General features: G+C 40.6%; 1 protein-coding gene across 1 annotated transcript; it reads right to left on the bottom strand.

The window, feature by feature from the left end:
• Window positions 1–14,970: 14,970 nt before the first annotated feature.
• On the bottom strand, window positions 14,971–17,500 carry ADIPOQ (adiponectin, C1Q and collagen domain containing). Its single transcript, XM_006884108.1, has 2 exons — window positions 17,293–17,500; window positions 14,971–15,491 (listed from the first exon to the last, which is right to left on the bottom strand). The coding sequence occupies exons 1-2, from the start codon at window positions 17,498–17,500 to the stop codon at window positions 14,971–14,973; spliced, it is 729 nt and encodes a 242-aa protein (XP_006884170.1).
• Window positions 17,501–22,858: the final 5,358 nt, after the last annotated feature.

Genomic DNA, 22,858 nt, shown 5'->3' with positions numbered 1-22,858 from the left:
CCTTAGCTTCCAAATGTCTGGAAACTTGAAAGAAAAGACCAGAGAGGTTGGGATTTGTTCTTTCTATAAGCATCACATTTGGGGTTAGACAGCTGTGAGCATGAACCTTTGCCCTACAATTTACTGGCTCTGGCTTCAGGCTGGCTAATTAAATTCTCTGAGTTACAGTTCTCTTACACCAACAATCGGGCCAATGTTATTTAATTTTCAGGGTGGGATAAGGATTAAACAAGACAATGTATTACAAGCAGATGCTTTAAATTGGTAGTTTGTAGATGTTATTGCTTTTATTTTTAAATTGTACATCTAATGCATAATAAACAGTATATGTCTAAGAACAGCACTCAGCATGCTACTGAGAAGTGAGGATGGTGAGACTTCATCTCACATTCTTGGGCGTGTGATCAGGAGAGAGACTAGGCCCTTGGGAAGAACATAATGTTTAGTAAAGCAGAGAGTCAAACAGGAAACTCGCAATGAAAACAATGAACCTTGGCTGCAACAATAGACTCAGGCATCACAGAAGTTATGAAGACAGGCCAGATAATATGTTATTCTGCTGTACGAAGAGGAATGTGGCATCAGGATTGGCTGGAAAGTCATCAACAACCTGTGTTATGCAGATGATACAACCCTGCTCATTGAAACTGAGGAGGACCTGAAGCACTTGCTGCAGAAGGTCAAGGACTGCAGCCTCCTACATGGTTGAGGCTCAATATCAAGAAAACAAAGATTCTCACCACTGGGCCAATTGGCAGCATCAGTATGGATGGTGAAGAGATTGAGATAGTTAACGGTTTCAGTTTGCTTGGCTCCACAATCAACACTCTTGATAACAGCAGCCAGGAAATCAAGAGACGAATTGCATTGGGAAAGTCGGCTGTGAGGGACCTCTCAAGACTACTGAAGAGCAACGACGTCAGGCTAGAGACCAAGGTGCGCCTGATCTGGGTTATATAGCCTTCGCAATTACGTGCTATGCATCAGAGAGTTGGACAGTGAATAGGGCTGATAGAAGGAGAATTGATGCCTTTGAGCTGTGGTGCTGGAGAAGAGTATTGAATATACCATGGACTGCTAGGGGAACAAACATGTTTGTCCTGGAGAAGGTGAAGCCAGAATGCTCCTTGGAGTCAAGGATTCTGAAGCTTCGTCTGACATCCTTTGGGCATGTTGCAAGGAGAGGGACATCATGTTTAGCGGCGAAGGAGAGGAAGACCTTCGATGAGATGGATCAACTCTGTGACTGGAGCGGTGGGAATAAGTGTGTTTGAGATGGCTAGGTTGTCACAGCATAGAACAGCGTTTAGAGCTCTTGTACACAGGATTGCTGAGTCGCAAACGACTCAATGGCACATAACAACAACAACAACATTGTAAATAGGAACTGACTTGACAGCACCTAACAGGCATTTGACTCTGTGGATCTAACAAGTTATGGCTAACATTGAGAAGAGTGGGAATCCCAGAGCACCTCATGTAAAACTTAAACCTAGAGGAAGAGGCTGTTGTGTGATCAGAACAAGGGAACATTGTTGCTGTTATGTGCCAAAGAGTCGATTGAGACAACAATGTGGTTAATAGTATTGATTGTTTTTCTTAGGTTGAACCATCCATGTATACCTCTTATGAATCCCACTTGGTCATGATCAATTCTTTTTTTATGTGATTTTGGCTAGGATTTTTTTAAGGATTTTTGCATCCATAGTCATGAGCGATTTGATCTGTAATTTTCTTTCCTGGTAATATCTTTGCCTGGTTTGGGTATTAGAGTTATGCTTGCTTCATAGAATGACTCTGAGTGTGTTCGCTCTTTTTTTCAATTTTTTAAAAATAATTTAATAGAATTGGTGATAGATCTTCTTTGAAAGTTTGGTAGAATTCAGCTGTGTAGCCATCTGGTCCAGGACTTTTCTTATGGGGAAGTCTTTTTATGACCTTTTCAATTTCTTCTTTTGTGACAGATCTGTTCAAGAATTCTATATGTGTCCCTATCAATCTGGGTAGGAGAGAAGTTTCAAGGAATTTGTCCATTTTCTCTTATTGTTGTTGTTGTTGTTATGTGCCAGCGAGTCACTTGCGACTCATAGCAACCCTATGTACAAAAGCCCTAAATGCTGCTCTATCCTGTGCCAACCTCGCTGTCTCCCACACACTCATTCCCACCACCCCAATCACAGAATCGATCCATCTCATTGAGGGTCTTCCTCTCCTTCGCCGCCCCTCCACTCTGCCAAACATGAGGTCCCTCTCCAAGAACAAGTCCCTCCTTGCCAAATTATGTCAGAATCCTCGACTCCAAGGAGCATTCCAGCTTCACCCTCTTCGGGATAAACCTGTTTGTTCTCCTAGTAGTCCATGGTATATTCAACACTCTTCTCCAGCACCACAGCTCAAAGGCATCAATTCTCTATCATCCCTAATCACTGTCCAACTCTCCGATGTATAGTACATAATAGGCGCACCTTAGTCACCAGCCTGACGTCAATGCTCTTCAGTACTATTGAGAGGTCCCTCACAGCTGACTTTCCCAGTGCAATTCGTCTCTTGATTTCCTGGCTGCGTTTACCAAGAGTGTTGACTGTGGATCCAAGTAAACTAAAACTGTTAACTATCTCAATCTCTTCACCATCCATCATGACGCTGCCAATTGGCCCAGTGGTGAGACTCTTTGTTTTCTTAATGTTGAGCTTCAATCCATACTGAAGGCTGCAGTTAGTTTATCATTAGAGTAGCTTTTCATAGCATTCTGGTATGTGTGTGTGTGTGTGTGTGTGTTAGTGTACCGTCAAATCAGATCTGACTGGTACAGGAGGAGGTTGTCCCTCCTTCCCCGGCAAAGCATCTGGTGGATTTGAACCGTGAGCCTCTGGGATTGTAGTTGCAGCTCCTTGCCACTAGGCCACCAGAGCTCCCCCTGGTATTATTGATTTAATTTCATCTGGTTCTGTTGTGATGTCACCTCTATAATTTCTTAATTGAGTTATCTATGTCTTCTCTCCTTTTTGTGTGTATGTGTTAAGTTTGCCAGTGGTTTGTCAATTTTATTGACCCTTTCAAAAAACCAGCTCCTGGCCTTATTGATGGTTTCAATTGTTTTTCTGTTTTCAATCTCATTTATTTCAGCTCTTGTCCTTATAATTTCTCTTCTTCTAGAGGCTGAAGGATTAGATTGTTGTTGCTTTTTTCTATTTGATGAAGGTGTTGGGTTAAATGATTGATTTTTCTTCTTTCCTCCTTTTTTATGTGTGTTTCTAATGCTACAAACTGCTCCCCTGAGGAATGCCTTAGCTGTCTCAGAGGTTTATTGCATTTTCATTTTCATTTTTTGCAAGGAACCTTTTCATTTCATTCTTTATTTCTTTTATAACTCAATCTTATTTTAGCAGAGAGTTATTCGGTTTCCACATGTGTGGTTTTGTAGGTTTTACCCTCGAGTGCTTAATTTCTAGTTTTATGACGAGATCTGAGAAGATAGATACTTTGTGTTATTTCAATGTTTTTTAGTTTATTGAGGCTTGCCTTGTGGCCAATTATGTGATCAAGCCCAGAGAATGTACACTTGAGAAGAAAGTGAATTGATTTTTATTGGGTGCCAACCCTGAACACATCCACAAGGTTGAGTTGGCTGATTGTATAGTTTAGATCTTCTGCATCTTTTTTTTTTCATTTCTTTTGGATTGACCTATCCTTTAGTGTTAGTGATGTGCTGAAATCTTCTACCACTATTGTAGTGGTTTCTTTCTTCAGTTCTGTTAACTGTTGTTTTATGTATTTTGCAAATCTATCATTTGGTGCATACATGTTGACCAAGTTTATGTGTTCTTGATCTATTGTGCCATTAATCAGTATGTAATGTCCTTCCTTTTCTTTTATGGTGGTTTTTATTCTGAAGTCTATTTTATCAGAGATTAGTATTGCTGCTCTGGTTGTTTTTTGTTTTGTTTTTTTTGAGGTTGCCGTTTGCTTGGTATATTTTTTCAGCTTTTCATTTTGAGTCTGTCTTTTCCTTCTTTATTTATATGTGTATCTTTCTGGGGTTTTTTTGTTTTTTTGGTTTTTTTTACAGAGGTTTTAGATTTCCATTCATTCATTGCCTCAATTTTCTCCCTGTCCGCCCCTCCTCACCAGCTCGCTTCCCCCTCCGAAGAGAGAAAAGAAAAAAGAAAGAAAAAGAAAAAAAAATTCCTTCATTAGTATACAATTCCCACGTCCCTTTCCCCACCCCCCACCCTGAGTACACTTCTCTATGATGTGTATCTTTCTAAGCAACATATTGATGGGCTTTGGTTTTTTGGTTTTTTTGTGTTTTGATGTTGGTTTTTTAAAATTCATTCTTCTGCTGTTTTTCTCTTAATTGGTCCATTTAGCCCACTTACATTAAGTATGATTATTGTCAGGCAATATTGGAAGCAGAAGTGGCATCCACTTCCTAAATAGCATAACCCTGGAAACTCTACGAACTTTGATAAATGTTGATAATTGTAGAGGGGCTTCAGGCCTTTTGTTCATAGGGTCGCTATAAGTCACGCTGGACTTGAAGGCAGTCAACAAAAACAACAACATTGTCAGGCCAGGTTTTACTGTTGCCATTTTGTTGTGTTTCTTTTTCTGTTGTTTCTAGTCACTACAGTCCATGTACTTTCCTTTGGCATATCCATATAAAGGTTTTTACTTAAAATTTCTTGTAGTTTTGGTCTTGTTTTCACAAATTCCTTCTTTTCTGCAAAGAGTCTAATTTCACCTTCATATTTAATGGAGATCTTTATTGGGTCTAGGATTTTTGGCTGGCAATTTTTTTTTCAACTTTCTATATATGTCATCCTGTTTTCTGGCTCGCATGTTTTCTGCTGAGAAATCAGAGCTTAATCTAATTGTTTCCCTTTTGAAGGTGACTGTTTTTCTTGTGTTGTTTTTAGAATTCTATCCTTATTTTTTCATTTGGAAAATTTTACTGTGATATGTCTTGTTTTTTTTTTTTATATTTTTTTCTTTTTTGCTGCTTGCTGTTCTTCTTGAATATGGATTTCCCCATGTCTCAAAATGCCTGGGAAGTTTTCTTCTAGTACTTCTTCCACAATTTTCTCAGTGATTTCCCTGTCACTCCCGTAGTCTGGAATTCCAAACATACATATGTTGCTCCTTTTGATATCATCCTACATGATTCTGATGTTTTCTTCATTTTCTTTACTTCTGATTTATTATTTTTCTTCTACTATATTTCCAGAGGTTCTTGTCTTCCAGCTCACTCATTCTCTGTTCTATCTCTTTATTTCTACTTTTTTTGTCCTACCAGCATGTTAGACACTTCAGTCTTAATATTCTGGACTGCATATTCAGGCTTTTATGTTATTTCCAGTACTGTGTTGTTTCTGCCCTCTCTGTCTTGTGATGATTTTTTACATTCTTGTACCTCTTTATCCATGCTGTCAATTCTTTCTTCCATATTTGAATTTTCTTCCATAGCTTTTCAAGCTGTTCTTCATCAATATATTTCTTCTGGATTGCTGTCTCTGTGGTATTTGCTCTCTTAAAGGCTTCCATTGTTTCTTCCATCATTTCCATCTTCTTCTGTAGCTATATAAATAACTCCAAATCAATTTCTTCTGGTTCTCTCTATCTAGGATGTTTATTGGGTCTACTTTTTTAGAAGAAGGGTTATTTTGTTTTTTCATAATGACTGAGGCAGATTGCTGCTTTCTTGACCTTATGTGAGTCTTTTTCTTACTAGATGTTGCATTGTTGTAACTATATTGTGACCCAGAATATGAAAATGTTTTGTGAAGGACCTGTATATTTGTGCTCCCTTTTTGGACAGAGGCTGCAGGCCTGAGGGCCTGGTAGCAGTGTTTCCCCCAAGTATCTGAATGACAAACCAGGAAGCCTGCTATTCCCTTCCAGCAATGGCATCTCGTCCCAGATTGATCTTCTCCCGGCCCCTTCTGCTTAAGCTTAAGGAGTCCTGTGTGGTGTAGTTGGACAGCAGTGTTTCCCCCAAAGTGCCTGTGATATTGGTGCTTCTGGAGCTGGACAGTGGGGATGGCAGCTGGCTGGTGAAACTTCAGCCTCTCAGCTGGGCAGGCAGTTGTTCTGTCACTGGCCAGGGGATGAGTGCACCTGAGTTGGGCACAGCCGTTAGCAGATGCTGAGGAAGCAGTGGCTGGAAGACCTTCCAGGGCAGGCCATGTCACACAGGCCTTGGCACCTTGCAGCAGAGCAATGGTAAGGTCCCTGAGGAGCAGCATCCCAGGAGAAGAGCTGTGATCCACTTTATACCACTCTTGTGAAGACATACAACTACAAACATGAAGAAACTTTCATTTTTCACAGTTTCTTTTACTTCTTTAAAACTGTATAAATGGTGAATTTGGTTCAAAATTGTCTTCACTCCCTATAAAAATGCTTGAGTAGAAACTAAAAGGATCAAGTGTGGGGGAGGAATCTGTTATGGACAATCATTCCTAAAAATGTAGATACTCTCCCCTCAAAAAATACTTAGATATTATCAAACATTACTAAGTAAAACACTGCCTAAATAAAATTTCTGAATCTGGGCATAAATATTCATGCTGTGAGGTTGTAGAGTCATATTGACAGCTTCAACCTCTGGCACGTTGTGTGGCTCTAATCACTGCAGACAGGGAGCACCAGAGACACAGTTACAAACAAGGCAGGACTTAGCCACAGGCTTCCCTGGTCAAGGATTTTCTGGAACTCTCTATGTTTCCTCTTCAAGAATGTTTCATCTCAAGTACTACGCATCATGCAGGAGCAATGATTTTGTAATTACTTAACTTGGGAGGGACTGGAGAGCATTCTGCTAAGTGAACTAACTCAGTCCCATAAGGATAAATACTGTATAAGACCATTATTGTAGAACATGTATGAGGATCCAAGAGGAGGAAGGTGGGTGGGAGCAGAGGAGTGAGGATAGGTGAGGGTAGGAAGGGGGTGTAATCATACGGTCGTACAATTTTATGGGTAGAAGGTAAAGAAAATGGGAAAGATCCGGTGTGAAAAACAATATATACGAACTTTGTAAGTAAACCAGTGTAAAATAAAAAATTTATTTTAAAAAATAATAGTTCATCTCAAGTCTGCACTTGTTTTCTTTGACTCCTGTCTGCTTCAGAATAAATTATATGACTTGTCAGGGTTCCTCCCATTCCCCCAAACTCCTACTCTTGTCCTTTCATTGGAAATGTCATGGGACAACAGCTATCAGTAGAGATGGAGTAAACCAGTTACAGCCTATCTCTCTCACGGATTACAACTAAAACCACTAAAAAGTACAAAAAGTCAAATTTGAGGGGTCTGAAAATGAAATAATTATAGATTAGAAATTATAATGAAAGTGTGACAATCTGTAGCTGTCGTGCTTTGTCAGGGAGACAGTGCTTTTTGTGCCAGGAATGATCTAACAGCAGGTTGAGTCCTGGATTTTGCAGCAGATGAGGTCAGTGAGAGAAGTCTCTGAGAAGATAATGTCTTGTGAGTCAGAAGACCAGGAAAAGGGAAACCTTCTGCCTGATAGAGGGAATCCGTAGGTGGTGAAAGTTATATCAAAATGTTAGAGGTTCAAATCCACCCTGAAGCTTCTTGAAAGATCAGTCAGGTGATTGTCTCTTTCTGAAAGGTCCCAGCTTTAAAATTCTACAGAGCAGTTCTCCTCTGCCCACATAGGATGACCACCAGTTGGAAATGAGACAGGGCCGTTAACAACAAACATAGGTAGTACAGAAGAAACTCTAGGTTTTATTTATTTTATTTTTTTTTAGAATTAATGGGTTTTTTAAATAATTGATTTTTTGCTGTAATTTTAGATAAAATTATGGGGAAAAGATATGACTTGCAAGCCCTAAGCAGAAGAAAGTGAAAATGACTAAACTTATTGTTGCAATCTGCAACACTTTTTTCTGGGAGAAATGAACAGAAAGAGACAGACACACACAGAAGACAAGACAAGACTGCACCAAAGAAACACACACTCACACACACAGGGCAAGAACTGCAGACCCCTAGGCCTGGCTCGTTTATTATTTTATAGTCATCCAAAAACAGTCTACGTGCAGGCACTCATGATTTGAGGGAATACTTATTTATCAGAAACTAGACCTGTTTAGACTTGCTTATCACAGAATATTCTCACGGCATCTTTCTTGCTTCCATATCTCTGTTCACCAGAAGGAGTAAGACTATGCCTTGGAATAAGGAATATTCTCGGACCTTGTATGCAAGTGTCTAAGGTCCCCATCTGTTTGCAGACTCAAGGACACATACACTCCCCATTCAGATTGAGGAAGGCCAAAGAGACATCTGTGTGCAGACTGTTTCTTTATTAACCCTTTCTGGCTCCTTCAACTTATTATAGACAAAGTAGACTCCAGAACAGGGAAAACTCCTAGAGATAGAGAGAAATAGTCTGGAAAAAATGTGTGTGTATTGGAATTTTGAAGCCCCAAAGTATGTTGTTGTTATTAGGTGAATCATAGTGACCCACAGTCAGCACTCTTGGTACCAGCAGTCAGGAAATCAAAAAGCGTATCACGATGGGAAAGTCTGCTGTTAGGGACCTCTCTAAAGTACTCAGGAGCAACAGTGTCTCTCTGGAGACTAAGGTGTGCCTGATACAGGCCATGGTCTTTGCAATCGCTTGTTATGCATCAGAGAGTTGGACAATGACTAGGGAGGACAGAAGGAGAGTGGATGCTTTTGTTGTGGTGCTGGAGAAGGGTACTGAATGTACCATGGACTGCCAGGAAAACAAACAGATTCATCTTGGAAAGGATTAAACCAAGCTCCTCCATGGAGGCAAGGATTCTGGGGCTTCGTCTGACATACTTTGGACATGTTGCCAGGATGGACGGGTCCTTGGAGACGGACATCATGCTTGGGAGGGTGGAGGGACAGCGCAGGAGGGGAAGACCCTCTATGAGATGGATTGATTCAGTGACTGGGGTAATCGGGATGGGTGTTGTCAGAGGCGGTGTGGTTGGCGCAGGATAGAGCAGGGTTTAGGGCTGTTGTGCATAGGGTTGCTATGAGTCACAAACGACTCGACGGCACATAACAACAACAAGTGACCCTATGAACAACAGATTTGAACCTTGCCCTAGCCTGTGAGATCCTCATAGTCTCTGTCCATTTTGGTAGTCACTGTGTAAATTTATCTCATTGAGGCTCTTCTCTCACTGACCTTCAGTCTTTCTCAGCATGATGTCTCTCTCTAAGCACCGACTGTTCTTGAAAATATGTCCAAAGTAAGTGAGATGAAGTGTTACTATGCTTGCCTCTATGGAACACTCTAACTGTACTTCAAGACAGATTTGTGGGTTCTTTTGGTAGTGCATGGCATGTTTAGCACTCTTTACCAATGCCACAATGCAAAGGCATCTCTTCTTCTGTCATCTTTATGCATTGTCCAACTTTCAGATGCATAGCAAGCAATTTCAAATAGCAACACTGAGCTATTTCCTGATGCAGTCTACAATTAAAACCAAGGGAAAAGAAAGAAGACATTCAAGGTGCACTGAAGGCATTGGGAGAAAATAAAGCTCCAGGAATTTATGGAATAATAAATTGGCATGTTTCAACAAACTAATAATGCAGGCCTAGTCATCCTCTCTAATCTATGCCAAGAAATTTGGAAGACAGCTATCTAGCAGACTGATTTGAAGAGTCTCACATTTGTTTCCATTCTCAAAAAGATGGTACAACAGAATGTAGAAATTATCAAGCAATATCACATGCAAGCAAAATCTTGCTGAAGGTTATTTAAAAAGAGTTGTAACTGCCAAAAATTGAAGCTGGATTTAGAAGATTCCATGGAATGAAGAATATCATTGTTGATGTCAGATACATCATGACTGAAATCAAGACAATACCAAAAGGATACTTACTTTTATTTTACTGTATTTTCTTGACTATGGAAATATACTTATTTGCTGGTCTGCTGGTATGGATTATAATAAGTTATGACTAATATGGAGAAGAATGAGAATTCCAGACCATTTAATTGTGCTCATATGAAACTTCTACCAGGACTAAGAAGTTATTGTGTAAACAAATCAAGAGAAAACAATATTATTTAAAATCAGGAAAGGTACGCATCAGAGCTATAACCTTTCTCTACACCTGTTTAATCTGTATACTGGAAAAAACAATCACAAAGCCAGATTTTATGAAAAAGAATGTTGCATTAGGATCAGAGGAAGACTCATCAACAACCTGCACAACTTTGATCACAGAAAGTGAAGAAGAGTTAAAGCACTTACTCAAGAAGACAAAAAACTGTATCCATATTGAAGAGAACCTACTATATGAATTAAATCTCAATATCAAGAACTGGGTCAATATGCAACACCAAGATCGATGGAGAAAAGATTGAAGTTGTCAACTATTTCCTTTTACTTGGAACCACAATCAATGATTATGGCAGTAGTAAATCAAAAGACTTTTTTCATTGGGAAAACCTGCTGTCAAAGACCTCTCCAAAGTGCTCATGAGCAAGAATGCTAGTTTAATGACTAAGGTACACCTGATCTGAACTCTGATGTTTTCAATTGCTTCTATACATCTGAAAGTTGGACAATGAATAAGGATAATAGAGGAATAATCAATGCCTTTGCATTGTGATATTCATGAACACTATTAAAAATGCCATGAACTGCCAAAAGAACCAACAGAACTCTTAAAGGAACTGAAACAAAGCATTTTTTAGAGACAAGGATGGTGAGACTTCACTTTACTTACTTTGGGCATAGTTTCAGGATGAACTAGTTCTTGGAGAGAGGCATCATACTGACAAAGGCAGAGCGTCAGCAAGATGAGTTAACAAGGTAACTACACCAACAGACTTGAGTATGACAGACATTGTGTGGATGTCGCAAGTTGCAGTTCTGTTGTTCATAGGGTTGCTGTAAGTGGAGGTTGACTTGATGGTACCTGACAACACAGCAACAATTAACTCCCATGGGTGCTTATTGTGGGCCCAGAGTCAGGAATAATAGGAGGAAATGGAAGGCATGGTTAGTTTCCTCTCTGAACAACTGCCTTCTTTGCCATGAGACCAGAACTGGGGGTGCCTGGCTACCATAAATAAATAAATATTTTGATCACCAATTATACAGAAAAATCCTGATCAAAAATGGACAAAAGCAGAAGGTAATTTCAAATTCTTATGGAATGTAGATTTCCTGGAGCTTTTGGAGCTAGAAAAATTCCTGAAAATATTGCTCTGAAATACTCCTTAAACCTTAAACCAAAAGTAACTTCTGCAGTCTTCTTTAAACCTAACAATATATGATCAAACAAAACCCATCGTCATCTAGTTGATTCCAACTCATGGCAACCCTCCATCAGATTTTCAAGGCTGTAAATCTTGAAGGGAGGTGACTAATCATCTTTGGCCCTCTGAACATCTGGTAGATTCTGACTAATGACTCTTGGATTAACAACCTGATAGTTTGGCTTAATTAATAAAGAATTTCTACTTTGAGCATTGTGGGTTTGTTGTTTTTTTGTTTGTTTGTTTTTTGTTTTGTTTTGTTTTGTTTTTTTTTCAGGAACAAACATGATCACATTAAGATTAACCCAAAAGATAACGTAGAAAACTTAGGGGACTGGTGGATTTGTGTTGATGGGAAAGGATCTATTCCAAAAGGTTGTACAACTTGAAAAAATGCCATCAATGTTACTAAAATGTAGGGGGGAAAATTGATGAATGGGTGTTCTGCTGTGTATTCACAAAAACTGAGTAAAATTCACTATTTTAAAAAAAAATAGACAGTGGGAAGCACAGCAGGAAGCACCCGGTGAATCTCCCCGTGAGCATCCAGCCAGCAGGAAGTGCCCCATGCGTGTGGACACCCAGCAGGCGTGCAGCTTGAGAGTACTCTTCTGGTCATTTTGAAAATTATCTTCAGCAGGATTTTGTTTGCAGAGGCAGATGAAGGTGGCTGACCTGAGCATTGCGTGGGGTTTACTGCCTCCTGGCCTGCCTTCAGACAATCTTGGTTTGAGTCCTTGTTCTCCTGCCTTTATTACTTTTTCAACCTTGAGCAGGTCCATTCACCACTCTGGAAGCCCTTTCTCCATTTGTGGAAGGGGAAAGGAATAATACCTACTTCAAGTTATGATTCGACCACCTAGCAGAGAGGAAGGGGCAATAATGGTGGTGCTAGAGCCAGAAGAAGCACTGTCCCCAGCCAGTCGCTGTCCCCAGTAGAGAGCAAGGTTGAGACCTCAGAAGAGCTTTGGGCAGGGAGAGCCAGCAGGGCCCTAGGGAGAGCTGCCAAGTCCCAAGGGAGAGCTGCCTGGCCCCTGGGGAGAGCTGCCTGGCCCCTAGGGAAAGCCACCAGATGTCTATGAGGAAATTTTTCTAAGCCACTTTCTTTCATCTCCTCCTCCAGTTCACCTGTAAGTAACACCTCCAAAACCCTTTTCTTTGTAACTCACAAATTTGTTCTCTCTAGGTTTGCTCCATTTCCTATAGGTAATCTGAACACTGAGACTTGTTCCAGAACGTGAACTTTGAGGTCAGTTCCAGAGACAAAAAGTAAATACAACTACCAGCTAAGGAAGTGAAGGTGGAGGGATCCTCAAAGTTCAGCCAGCCACTTTCACTGGACTCACTCACATAAACACCTTGCAGTCCAGAGGGCAGAAAACATGAAAATCTTCTACCTGAACAAGAAGGAAAGCAGTTTCAATTTAAGACCACCAATAAAGTGTTAAAGTGGGCTCCCCTTTCCCTTCATCTCAACTCTCCTGTTCAGCATGAAGCAGTCAGAGAGTTTGTGCCCCTATTCCCAAATGGGAAACCCACAAATAAAAAAAGACAATCTCTTTGTAAAAAGAAAAAAAAAATCACTATTGAACTATGCCCACCATTACCCTGTCTTTTCTTTTCTGGTCCCTGCCAGATCTTTCTCATTTCCTTTATGCACTCCCTCCACCCACCAAATTGTGCAATCCTGTGATTTCATCCTTACCCCATCCTCACCCTTCTGCTCCCACCCCTAACCCCATTGGATCCCCATGCATGGTTTTTTTTACAATGGAAAAAAAAGAAAATAATGGAAACAAAAGTCAGATAAAGTAAGTGTTTCACTTTTAAGGTTAGTATCTTTATTTCTCTATACAAGCATTATGAAAGAAAAATTTTTTTTATCTGGCATTAATAATCACATAGAAAAGGGAGATTATCCAGAATTTGAAACTATAAACAAATAGTAGATTTTTCCATTTATTTTTCCATTTTACAAAATACTATTAGATTTTTATTTTGTTCCAACTGAGAGCATCACAAAAGCAACTGTCTCCTGTGGGGATGTTTAACGCCAACACCATCAGACACCTCATGAAGTTATAGAGAACAAGAGTGAGTTCAGGGACCCCATCTCTCTGTTGGCACTGAGGGAAACATTAACTTCCAATTTCCTCCTTCAGCTTGCTTTTCAGGTTCTTGTTACCTCACTGATGGAAAATTCTTCAAGTGCTCTGGAAAGCACCACCATCCTTAGTAAACTTGGTGGGAAAGATTCAAACTATCTAGTCTTACTGTCATAGAATTTCTGAAGTGAAAATGTTTCTGTGGCAAAATATGTGTTATACATTTTCTATACATAGAAATACTGAAACTGGTAAGTCAAGAGACTTCTCTTCCTAAGCATTCATCACACTCTTGCAAGGGGTTCAGAGGTGAAGTAAGTGCAGCCCTTCCCCACGAGTTGTTCCCAGCGTGGTAGAAGAGAGGTCTCATACACTCAGCACCATCACCGGGGTAAGATGTAGAGTGGCACAAAGGCCATGGTGTGCTAGGAAGGTTTGCAGGAAAGAGATAGCACACCTGAGGAACTTCCTGACCAGGAAGCTTTGAGGGACAGGGAGGATTTCAGTCAGCACAAGGAGTGGAGATAGATTCCCAGGCTGGTGGGAAGAATATGAGAAATAAAGGGAAGAGAAAGTACAGAGTAGTACCAGGAACAAAGAGATGTCTAGCTGAGGTGGGACTTCATAGAACTATTTTCTCTGAAGAATCTCTACTATGGGGAAGGCTACTATGATGAATGCAAATCCAGGGACCTTCTGGTGAACTTACGGGAACTCTGGTGGCCTCGTGGTAAGAAGTTTCACTACAATCCCAAAGGCACACAGTTCAAATCCACCAGCTGCTCCATGGGTGAAAGATGGGGAAGAGGCTCAGCTCTCATTCAGTTCTGTCTTGATGGCACACAACAACAACAACAACTGGTCAACTCAACGTGGCATTGTGTGTAATGAGTTAGCTGCTAATTGGTAGGCCAGTGGTTCAAACAACCACCTGTTCAGCAGGTGAAAAATAAAGTCTCCACAAAGATTTACAGCCTTAGGAAGTTGATGGAGTGTCATCATGAGTCAGAACTGACTTGGTGGCAATGAGTGGGATTTGGTTTTGTGGATTTGGGAAAAGACCCTTATGTTGTTACCTCCAAGAGTCCATATGCTTTTAAAACAAACAAACAAGTCAAGAAACAAAAGCAGAGTCTCATGGAAAGAGTCTAAGATCTTGGGTTTGATTTCCCAGTCTGTCTCTTAAATCATTTGGTTTCACATTCATTTAACACTTGCATCCTCAGAATTGGAGCTGTAAAGGGGAGGTGGAAGGGGTGGAATGGGCGGAGAACCAATGAGCACAAAATAGCATTGTCAAATACTTGGTTTTGTCGGTCATGACTGACTGGATGAGAAACTCCAAAGTAAATTTTTATTTTATAGCTACAACATAATAAAATCCTTGAGGTCAAGGATCACATCTTCTTCAGGATTGAAAATGTATGATTAAATACAGAACAAAATAAAAACATTTAATGACTGAATGAGTAAATGAATTAATAATACTCAGAGTATTCTGACTAGGTATTACAGTCAATCTCCTGCCTATCCTAAAAACCTTTGAGTTGGTCTAGGGAGAGACTGAGATGAGGACCATCAGTTGGTGTCATGGTAGAGAAGGAAGCCTGTGAAGGTGGAGTCATTGACATTATCTGCATAGAGCCCATTCTGCTCCCCGTCTCCGTATACCTGGAGCCAGACTTGGTCACCCACTTCTAGTTGCAGAAGCACAGAGCCAGAGGCCTGGTCCACATTCTTGTCCTGGTACTGGTCATAGGTGAAGAGCACCGCCTTGTCCTTCTTGAAAAGGCTGACCTTCACATCCTTCAGGTAGACTGTGATGTGATAGGTGAAGAAGTACAGCCCAGGAATGTTGCAGTGAAATTTGCCAGTGGTACCATCATAGTGGTTTTGCTGGTTGTAGAAGATCTTGGTGAAGCGAATGGGAACATTGGGAACAGCGACTCTGTTTTCCAGGCCCACGCTGAATGCCGAGCGGTATACATAAGCACTTTCTCCAGGTTCTCCTTTTCTGCCTGGAATTCCTGGAAAGCCTCGGGGTCCTTCAACTCCAGTCACTCCAGTGTCTCCAGAGTCACCCTTAGGACCACTAAGACCTAGAGATGAGAAGATTTCAGTGACCACAAGGAACAGAACACCTGCCTAGGCTGGCTTCCACCTACAGCACTGTTCCTGAGATGCCCTCCTGCAAAATGCTTGACTTACCTGAGAACAATTAAAATCTCCCAAAAAGGAAGGAATGTCACCTCCTCCTTCCACCTGCCCCACAGAATAGCCCAGAGGGTGATGTCTGTAAGTTCATTTCCAACCTTATTTTCTATATGCTTGCAGAATGCTCCCTCAGCCCTGCCAACCACCAACAGCCTTTAAGTGTTAGCTTAAGTTTTCTTTTCTTTCCTTCTGTCTGGGATATGCTCTTTCCTCTATTCTGTTCAGCTCAAACCCTCCTTCATCCTTAAAGCCTTCATTATTAACCTAGTTCAGTATTTAGTGCACTTTCTCTTATTGTCACTCATTTGGCTTCTTTTTTTCCTCCCATTCAGTTTGGAGCTAATGTTTTTATAGCAACCTTTGATGGTCTTGTGTACTAAACACATCCCTTAAGCACACTGAAAGTTTTCTAAGAGCAGCAACTGTGTCCTGCAGGAGATGCAAGACAAGTGCAACTGAATGTCATTGAATTAAATAAGAATTCCATGAAAAGGATGAAGTGTGGAAATATGAACAGACTGGAAACAGAATATGAATGGGATGGAAATGGGTCTAGGCAAGGAGGGGGGCTAGGGCAACACCAAAGACTATTTAATTACAGAGGTAGCACCAAGTCTCACAGCTGGAGGATCATTATGGATTAAATTGTGTCTCCCAAAATTACACGTTGTAAATCTTATCTTTTATGTCTGTGTTTAGAATCCCGTTTGGGATTGAGCAGTGTTTGCTTTGTTTATGAAGCAGAACTGTGTAGTGCCCACCTTGGGTAACTCTCTCCTGAAATATAAGAGAGAACAAAAAAGCAATTGAACAAAGGAGACAGATGCCAAGACCTATGGAGGTCTCCAAGCATCTCCAAGGAAGGAGGAAGGAGAAACAGAGATAAGGACTTTCAGAGCCCTTATCTTCAGAGCTGACAGGGAGAGGAAGCCTTCTGCTCAGGGTGGCATTCTGTAAGTTTTGTCTATTAAAACAATATTTCTTAAGAGATGTTAAGTCAGCTCTGATCGATAATAATCCTACACATAACAGAATAAAACTTTGCGCGCTCCTACACCATCCTCACAAGCTCTGCTGTGCTTAAGTCCATCATTCCAGCCACTCTTCCTCTTTAGTGCTGACCCTCAACCTTTCCAAGGCTGATGTCCTCCAGGGACTGGCCCCTCCTGAGAGCATGCTCAAAGAATGAGACACTAGATGCTGGTGGTATTGCAGCCGCTCTAGGTAACTAAGATGTACTACTCCAGATAACAACTGTACACTTGTAGCAGCTTTAGAACTAAGGGCCAATTCCAAACCCACATCAGATTGCTTATTGTTATTGTTGTTGTTGTTGTTATGTGTCTTCGAGTCACCTGCGACTCATAGCGACCCAATGTACAACAGCCCTAAACCCTGCTCTATCCCTTGCCAATCTTATTATCTCTGACACACCTATCCCCATTATCCCAGTCACTGAATCAATCCATCTCATCTAGGGTCTTCCTCTCCTGTGCTGTCCCTCCACCCTCCCAAGCATGATGTCCCTCTCCAAGGACTGATCCCACCTTGTAAGTCTTATTAAAAACCCTCCCATTCTTCCTGTGTCTAAGACTTAGGAGAAAGCAATGCCCATGTACATCCATGGATCCTTCCTCTATCCGGAAGCCTGAACTATGATGGAGGAAACCAAGAACCTAGCCTCACCTGGATCTCCTTTTTCACCCTTCTCTCCAGGTTTGCCATCTCTGCCATCTCGGCCTGGAGTTCCGTTGTGGCCAGGATGTCCTGGGATACCTGCCATCCAACCAGCACAACCTTCTTTGGGTGGGGAGGGCAGGACCACAGGCTCTTCGGTTACGGTGTCACCATCGGGCAGGGCTAGTAGCAGTAGAACAGCTTGCAGAAACAGCATCTTGTGCACTGAAATTTATATCAAAAGGGTCAGCCATCGAGAGAGGTAGACGAGAGGTAGACCCCACACACTGTACCCAATCAATGTTTAAGAAGGATTCTATCCATTCAGCAAAGTTCTCATCTAAGAACTGTCCTCTTAAGATTCACCTGCTCCAGAAAGACTTGTCTATATTGGCCCACTTTGATCTCATTCCATCCTGGCATGGGCAATATTTAGTTATTATTCCCTTTGGACACAGTCTTCTCTTCAATAGAACTGTGAATTCAGGAAGGGTAGGGATAAAACCTCCATTTTGTTCACATCTTCTCTAAATGCAGAACCAAGGATGGGGGAAAACTCAAGAGTAAGCCTGCCCAAGACTTGAGGGAGACTGGAGCAAGACTCTGGTGATGGGAGAGACTGTGGCACTGCTGTAGAAAAAACTATTGCAAGATGTAACCAGAGGAGCCCTGAGAAAAAAGGCTATACATAAAAGTTTCTGCTGTTCTTTTATTTTTTTCTTTTCTTTTTAATTTTTTGTGCTTTATTTTCCCCCACTAGTTTATTTACAAAATACGATACAAATTCAAACAAATCCTTTCAATTTCCCTCACACCCAACCCATCAAATTGTACAACTCAATGATTAATCCCCCCTCCCTCTGAACATCTACATCCCACTGCTTCCATCCTGTCCCACCTTCCCACCCCAACCCCCCTCCCACCCTGCATCCTTATACTCATTCTATAATAATGGTTTTATACAATATTTATCCTTGTGGGACTGAGTTAGTTCACTCAGCATAATGGTCTTCAGTACCTCCCAAGTTAGGTAATAATTTGCAAAGTTATTGTTCCTGTGTGCTGCATAGTATTCCATTGTGTGATGTACCAAAATTTCCCAATCCATTCATTTATGGTTGGATATTTGGACTATTTCCATGTTCTTGCAATGGTGATTAATGCTGCTATGAACATTGGTGTATGAATCTCAGTTTGTGCCTCAGTTCTCATATTCTCAGGGTATATTCCAAGTAGTGGAATAGCTGGGCCATATGGAATTTCTATGTTCAGATTTTTTAGTTAGTGCCAAACTGTCTTCCAGAATGGTTGCACCATTTTACAGCCCCACAAACTATGTATAAGAGTTCCTTTCTCAAAAATAAAAAAAAAAATAATAAAGGAGTTCCTTTCTCGTCACATCCTCTCTAATATCTATTACTTGCTGTCCTGTGATGTTCTTGTTGGATGCTTGATTTCCAACTACTCTGAGGTAGACCTTGCTGAGTGATTTGGATTTGATTGTTGAACTGAAACCGGAGCCTGTACTAATTGAGGAATTGTGTATTGGGACTTCTAGACTTAACCTGGACTTGTATTGTGAGATATTCTTCTCCAACATATTTCCCTAATAAACTTCATTCTCAGTACCACAAAAAAAAAAAAAAAGAAGAGTCATCTTGCCAAGAATCTATCACTTGAGTTTTCCAAGACTGAGATGCAAATTACTCAATTCAGCTCTTTCTATGATTCCTATTTTTTGGTGTGTTTTTTTTTCTCTCTCTTTATCTTCTCCTTTTCCCCCTAATTTTCTGAATCTATTCTTCCTTCTTTCTCTTCCTTTCTCTTTTCTCTCTTGTTCTCTTGTATTACAAGTTTGACTGACTAAAGATTGTACACCCGGGCATGAACACACATTGAGTTCAGTAACTAGATACACTGTCCTATAAGAATACCTGGACTACCCTTTACCTACACAGGACTCAGGATACTGTTTGAGTATCTCCTCTTTCAGAAAGCACTTTCAATAGAAAAAGCTCTCTTTTTTCCCAATTCAAATATTTTTCTACTGTTTTCTGCATGTCCTTGATTGTCTCAGTTGTCTTCTTGCATGCTATTGTAATTCCAGCCCTCTTTTCCATTAAACTAAGATGTGTCTAAGGACAATGTCTAACACACTACCAACACATTTCCAGTACCAGATATCATCAAGTTGGACCCAACCTATACCTTTCTTTTAACAAAATTTCTTATTTTAATTGTGTTTTTATCAAAAGTTTACAGAAACAGATTTTCATTTCTTCATTGTTGCACATTTTACTCCTCTCTCCCTTCCCTTTCACCCCAATTCACTTCCCCCCCTTTTTATACTAGTTTATTTACAAAATTCAAAAACATTGTTTACACACTAGTTCCTTCCCATTTTCCTCACACACACACATACACACACCCCAACCTGTATATTTTAAGCAACCTACAAGGTTGGAAGGAGGCGTGGCATCCACTTCCGTGATAGCTTACCTCCGGAAACCCTATGAAACTGGAGAGAGGAGGAAAGGCACCCAAGCGTTGATGACTCTCCTTCAAAGGGTCGCTATGAGTCACCTGCGATTCGACGGCACTTAACAACAACAACAACAACAATGTGTGTCTGTATGCAGAGTAGATTATCTGAGAGGCTGGGCTCTATGAGGAGAAGTGTGGCGTCAGGATTGGTGGAAGATCAATTAACTATCTGCATTATGCAGATGACACAACCCTGCTTGCTGAAACTGAGGAGGACCTGAAATGCTTGCAGCAGAGGGTCAAGGACTGTAGCCTTCAGTATGGATTGAAGCTCAATGTCAAGAAGACAAAGATTCTCACCACTGGACCAATTGGCAGCATCAGGATGGATGGGGAAGCAATTGAGATTGTTAACAACTTTAGTCTGCTTGGCTCTACGGTCAACACTCTTGGCACCAACAACCAGGAAATTAAAAAAACATATTGCGATGGGAAAGTCTGCTGTTAGGGACCTCTCCAGGGTACTGAAGAGCAATGATGTCACTCTGGAGACTAGGTGAGTCTGATACAGGCTATGGTCTTTGCAATTACTTGTTATGCATCGGAGAGTTGGACAATGACTAGGAAGGATAGAAGGAGAATTGATGCCTTTGAGCTGTGGTGCTGGAGAAGAGTATTTAATGTACCATGGACTGCCAAGAAAACAAACAGATTCATCCTGGAGAGGGTTAAACCAGGTTGGTCTTTGGAGGCAAGGATTCTGGGGCTTCGTCTGATATACTTTGGACATATTATAAGGAGGGAGAGGTCCTTGGAGAAGGACATCATGCTTGGGAAGGTGGAGGGACAGTGCAGGAGGGGAAAACCCTCTATGAGGTGGATTGATTCAGTGACTGAGGTAATGGAGGTAGGTGTGTCAGAGGCAGTACAATTAGCACAGGATAGAACAGGGTTTAGGGCTGTTGTACATAGGGTCACTATGAGTCACAAGTGACTCGACGGCACATAACAGCAACAACAATGTGTGTCACATTAGAACTGAACCCATAGAAATTTTAATGGCTGATTTTTCTAAAGTGAATCACCTGGTCTTCCTTCTGAAGTGCTTCTGGGTGGGCTAGAACCTCCAACTTCTGGTTAACAACTGGATGTGTTAACCTTTTGTACCAGCAACACAGAGCAGGGGTGAATTTTTACAATGAAAAAATAAATAAGGAAAACAAAGAGAAATCCAGAGAGAACAAAATGAATTAAAGAAGAAGGAAATAAGGAGGAGAGTAGGATGTAGTTAAAATATGTATTGTGAGACCAAATCAAAGAGCTTAAGTAGAATACACTCTAAAACATTGCTTAAGTGGCCCACACTCTCCATCTGAGGAACTTACTCCTCCATATCCCCTTCACAGAAGAGGGCTTTCTATAACTCTCAGGGACACTAGTCCCTTCAATATTTAAGGTGATCTTAGGTCATCATGTCTGATTACCTAGGTCTTGGTCTCCCCATCTCTCTCATCAGGGAAGTAGGAGAAAGCACCACAGGGAAGCAAATGGGTCATAGGATTCTAGGTCAGTACTAAGATACAGGGTTTGAAAGGTAGTTGATCTCAAGAATCTGATTCTTTAAAAAAATGGAAGTGATAGATAGATTTACTCTACAGTCACTATTTTTCATCAATTTTCTTGTCTCTTCTAGATTTTAGTAATGATTCAGAGCTGGGTTTTACTTCAGGACACAGCATCTTTTACAAGGGATAGAGGAAAAAACCTTAATTGGCAATCTTGATTCCAAAGATGTTTATAATATCATCCAAGAATCCCACTTGTGTGCCCCCATTAACTGGGATTCTGTACTGCTGTCTTCCTGTGACACTACTGACTCATCTTTCATCTTAATTACATACATGTATAGCACATGAAGTGTGTGTGTGTGTGCATACACACACACACACACACACACACATACACTATGGGGGTGAATCCCCAATTCCAAGAATTTTCCTGTTCATTTTAAAATATAGTAGAATGCATATGTTACTTAAAACTTTCTTTTACTTACTTTTGCCTTATTATTTCTTTTCCCAGTTTCTATAACCACTATTTTAAATGTCTATATGAGAATCTATCAAGTAGATGTTGTTGTTAAGTGCGATCGAGCCATAGATGACTCATAGCGACCCTATGAACAAAAGACCTGGACACTTGTATAACTTTGGTCTTGTCTCCATGTTCATAGTTTCTGGAGACAAGCCATTTTGGAAGTGGATGCCACTCCTGCTTGCAAGCTTGTTTTAATTGGGAAGCTCCACCAAACACCATTCACCATGGGGAGCCATTAGCAAATTTCACACACCAGTGTCACAGTGTTTAGCATTACAGCCACCTCGAATTACCTCTGTACAGCAAATGGACAGAGCAGTGCTACGCCACTTAGAAGAATGTTTGACCAAAAACAAGGCCTGAGTGCCACAGATTAAAATCAGCCACTTTTGGCTTGGTAGCATCACTTTGTGTTCATTGGCAAAACTGAGCTCTCTCTGTGTTGTTGTTGTTAAGTGCCATCAAGTTGTAGAGGACTCATACAGCAACAACTACAATCAAGTAGATGCACATTGAAAATATACTTGATCATTTCCATTTTGTTGGACTTTTATTGGGTTTTTGTTGTTTGTCTTGAGTTTTCTATGTATTCGCATTTTATCAAAATATTTTAAATTTCTGTGACAAACATTTAAAGTAAATAGCTTTTTATGAAATTGAGGATTTTTTTTTCTTTTGACATATTCCTAGAAGAAAAGTTACTAGGTCAAAAAAAATGAGCTTTTTTTTTTTTTTACATAAGAGCATTTTAAAGGGCCTTGGTACCTACGGCCAAATTGCAATGTTGCACTGTCGCCTAGTAGTATTTGTTAGTGTGTGTGTGTAAGAAGGCCCATCTTGACTACCTTCCTCAGTTTTTAATACTGCCTCTAAAATTTTTCACTTGTTTTTTGAGCAAAAGAAATAATCCCTCATGACTAGATTATGTCACTTGATAATTAGTGAGTTGTACATTTTATTAAAGTCTTATTCTGCTAGTATAATTTTCTTATTA

This window comes from Elephantulus edwardii, unplaced genomic scaffold, assembly GCF_000299155.1.
Source record: "Elephantulus edwardii isolate Elephantulus edwardi_28Jun2011 unplaced genomic scaffold, EleEdw1.0 scaffold00031, whole genome shotgun sequence".
Lineage (NCBI taxonomy): Eukaryota > Metazoa > Chordata > Mammalia > Macroscelidea > Macroscelididae > Elephantulus > Elephantulus edwardii.
Note: the sequence above shows the minus strand (reverse complement) of the source record. Positions and strands in the feature narration are given on the sequence as shown.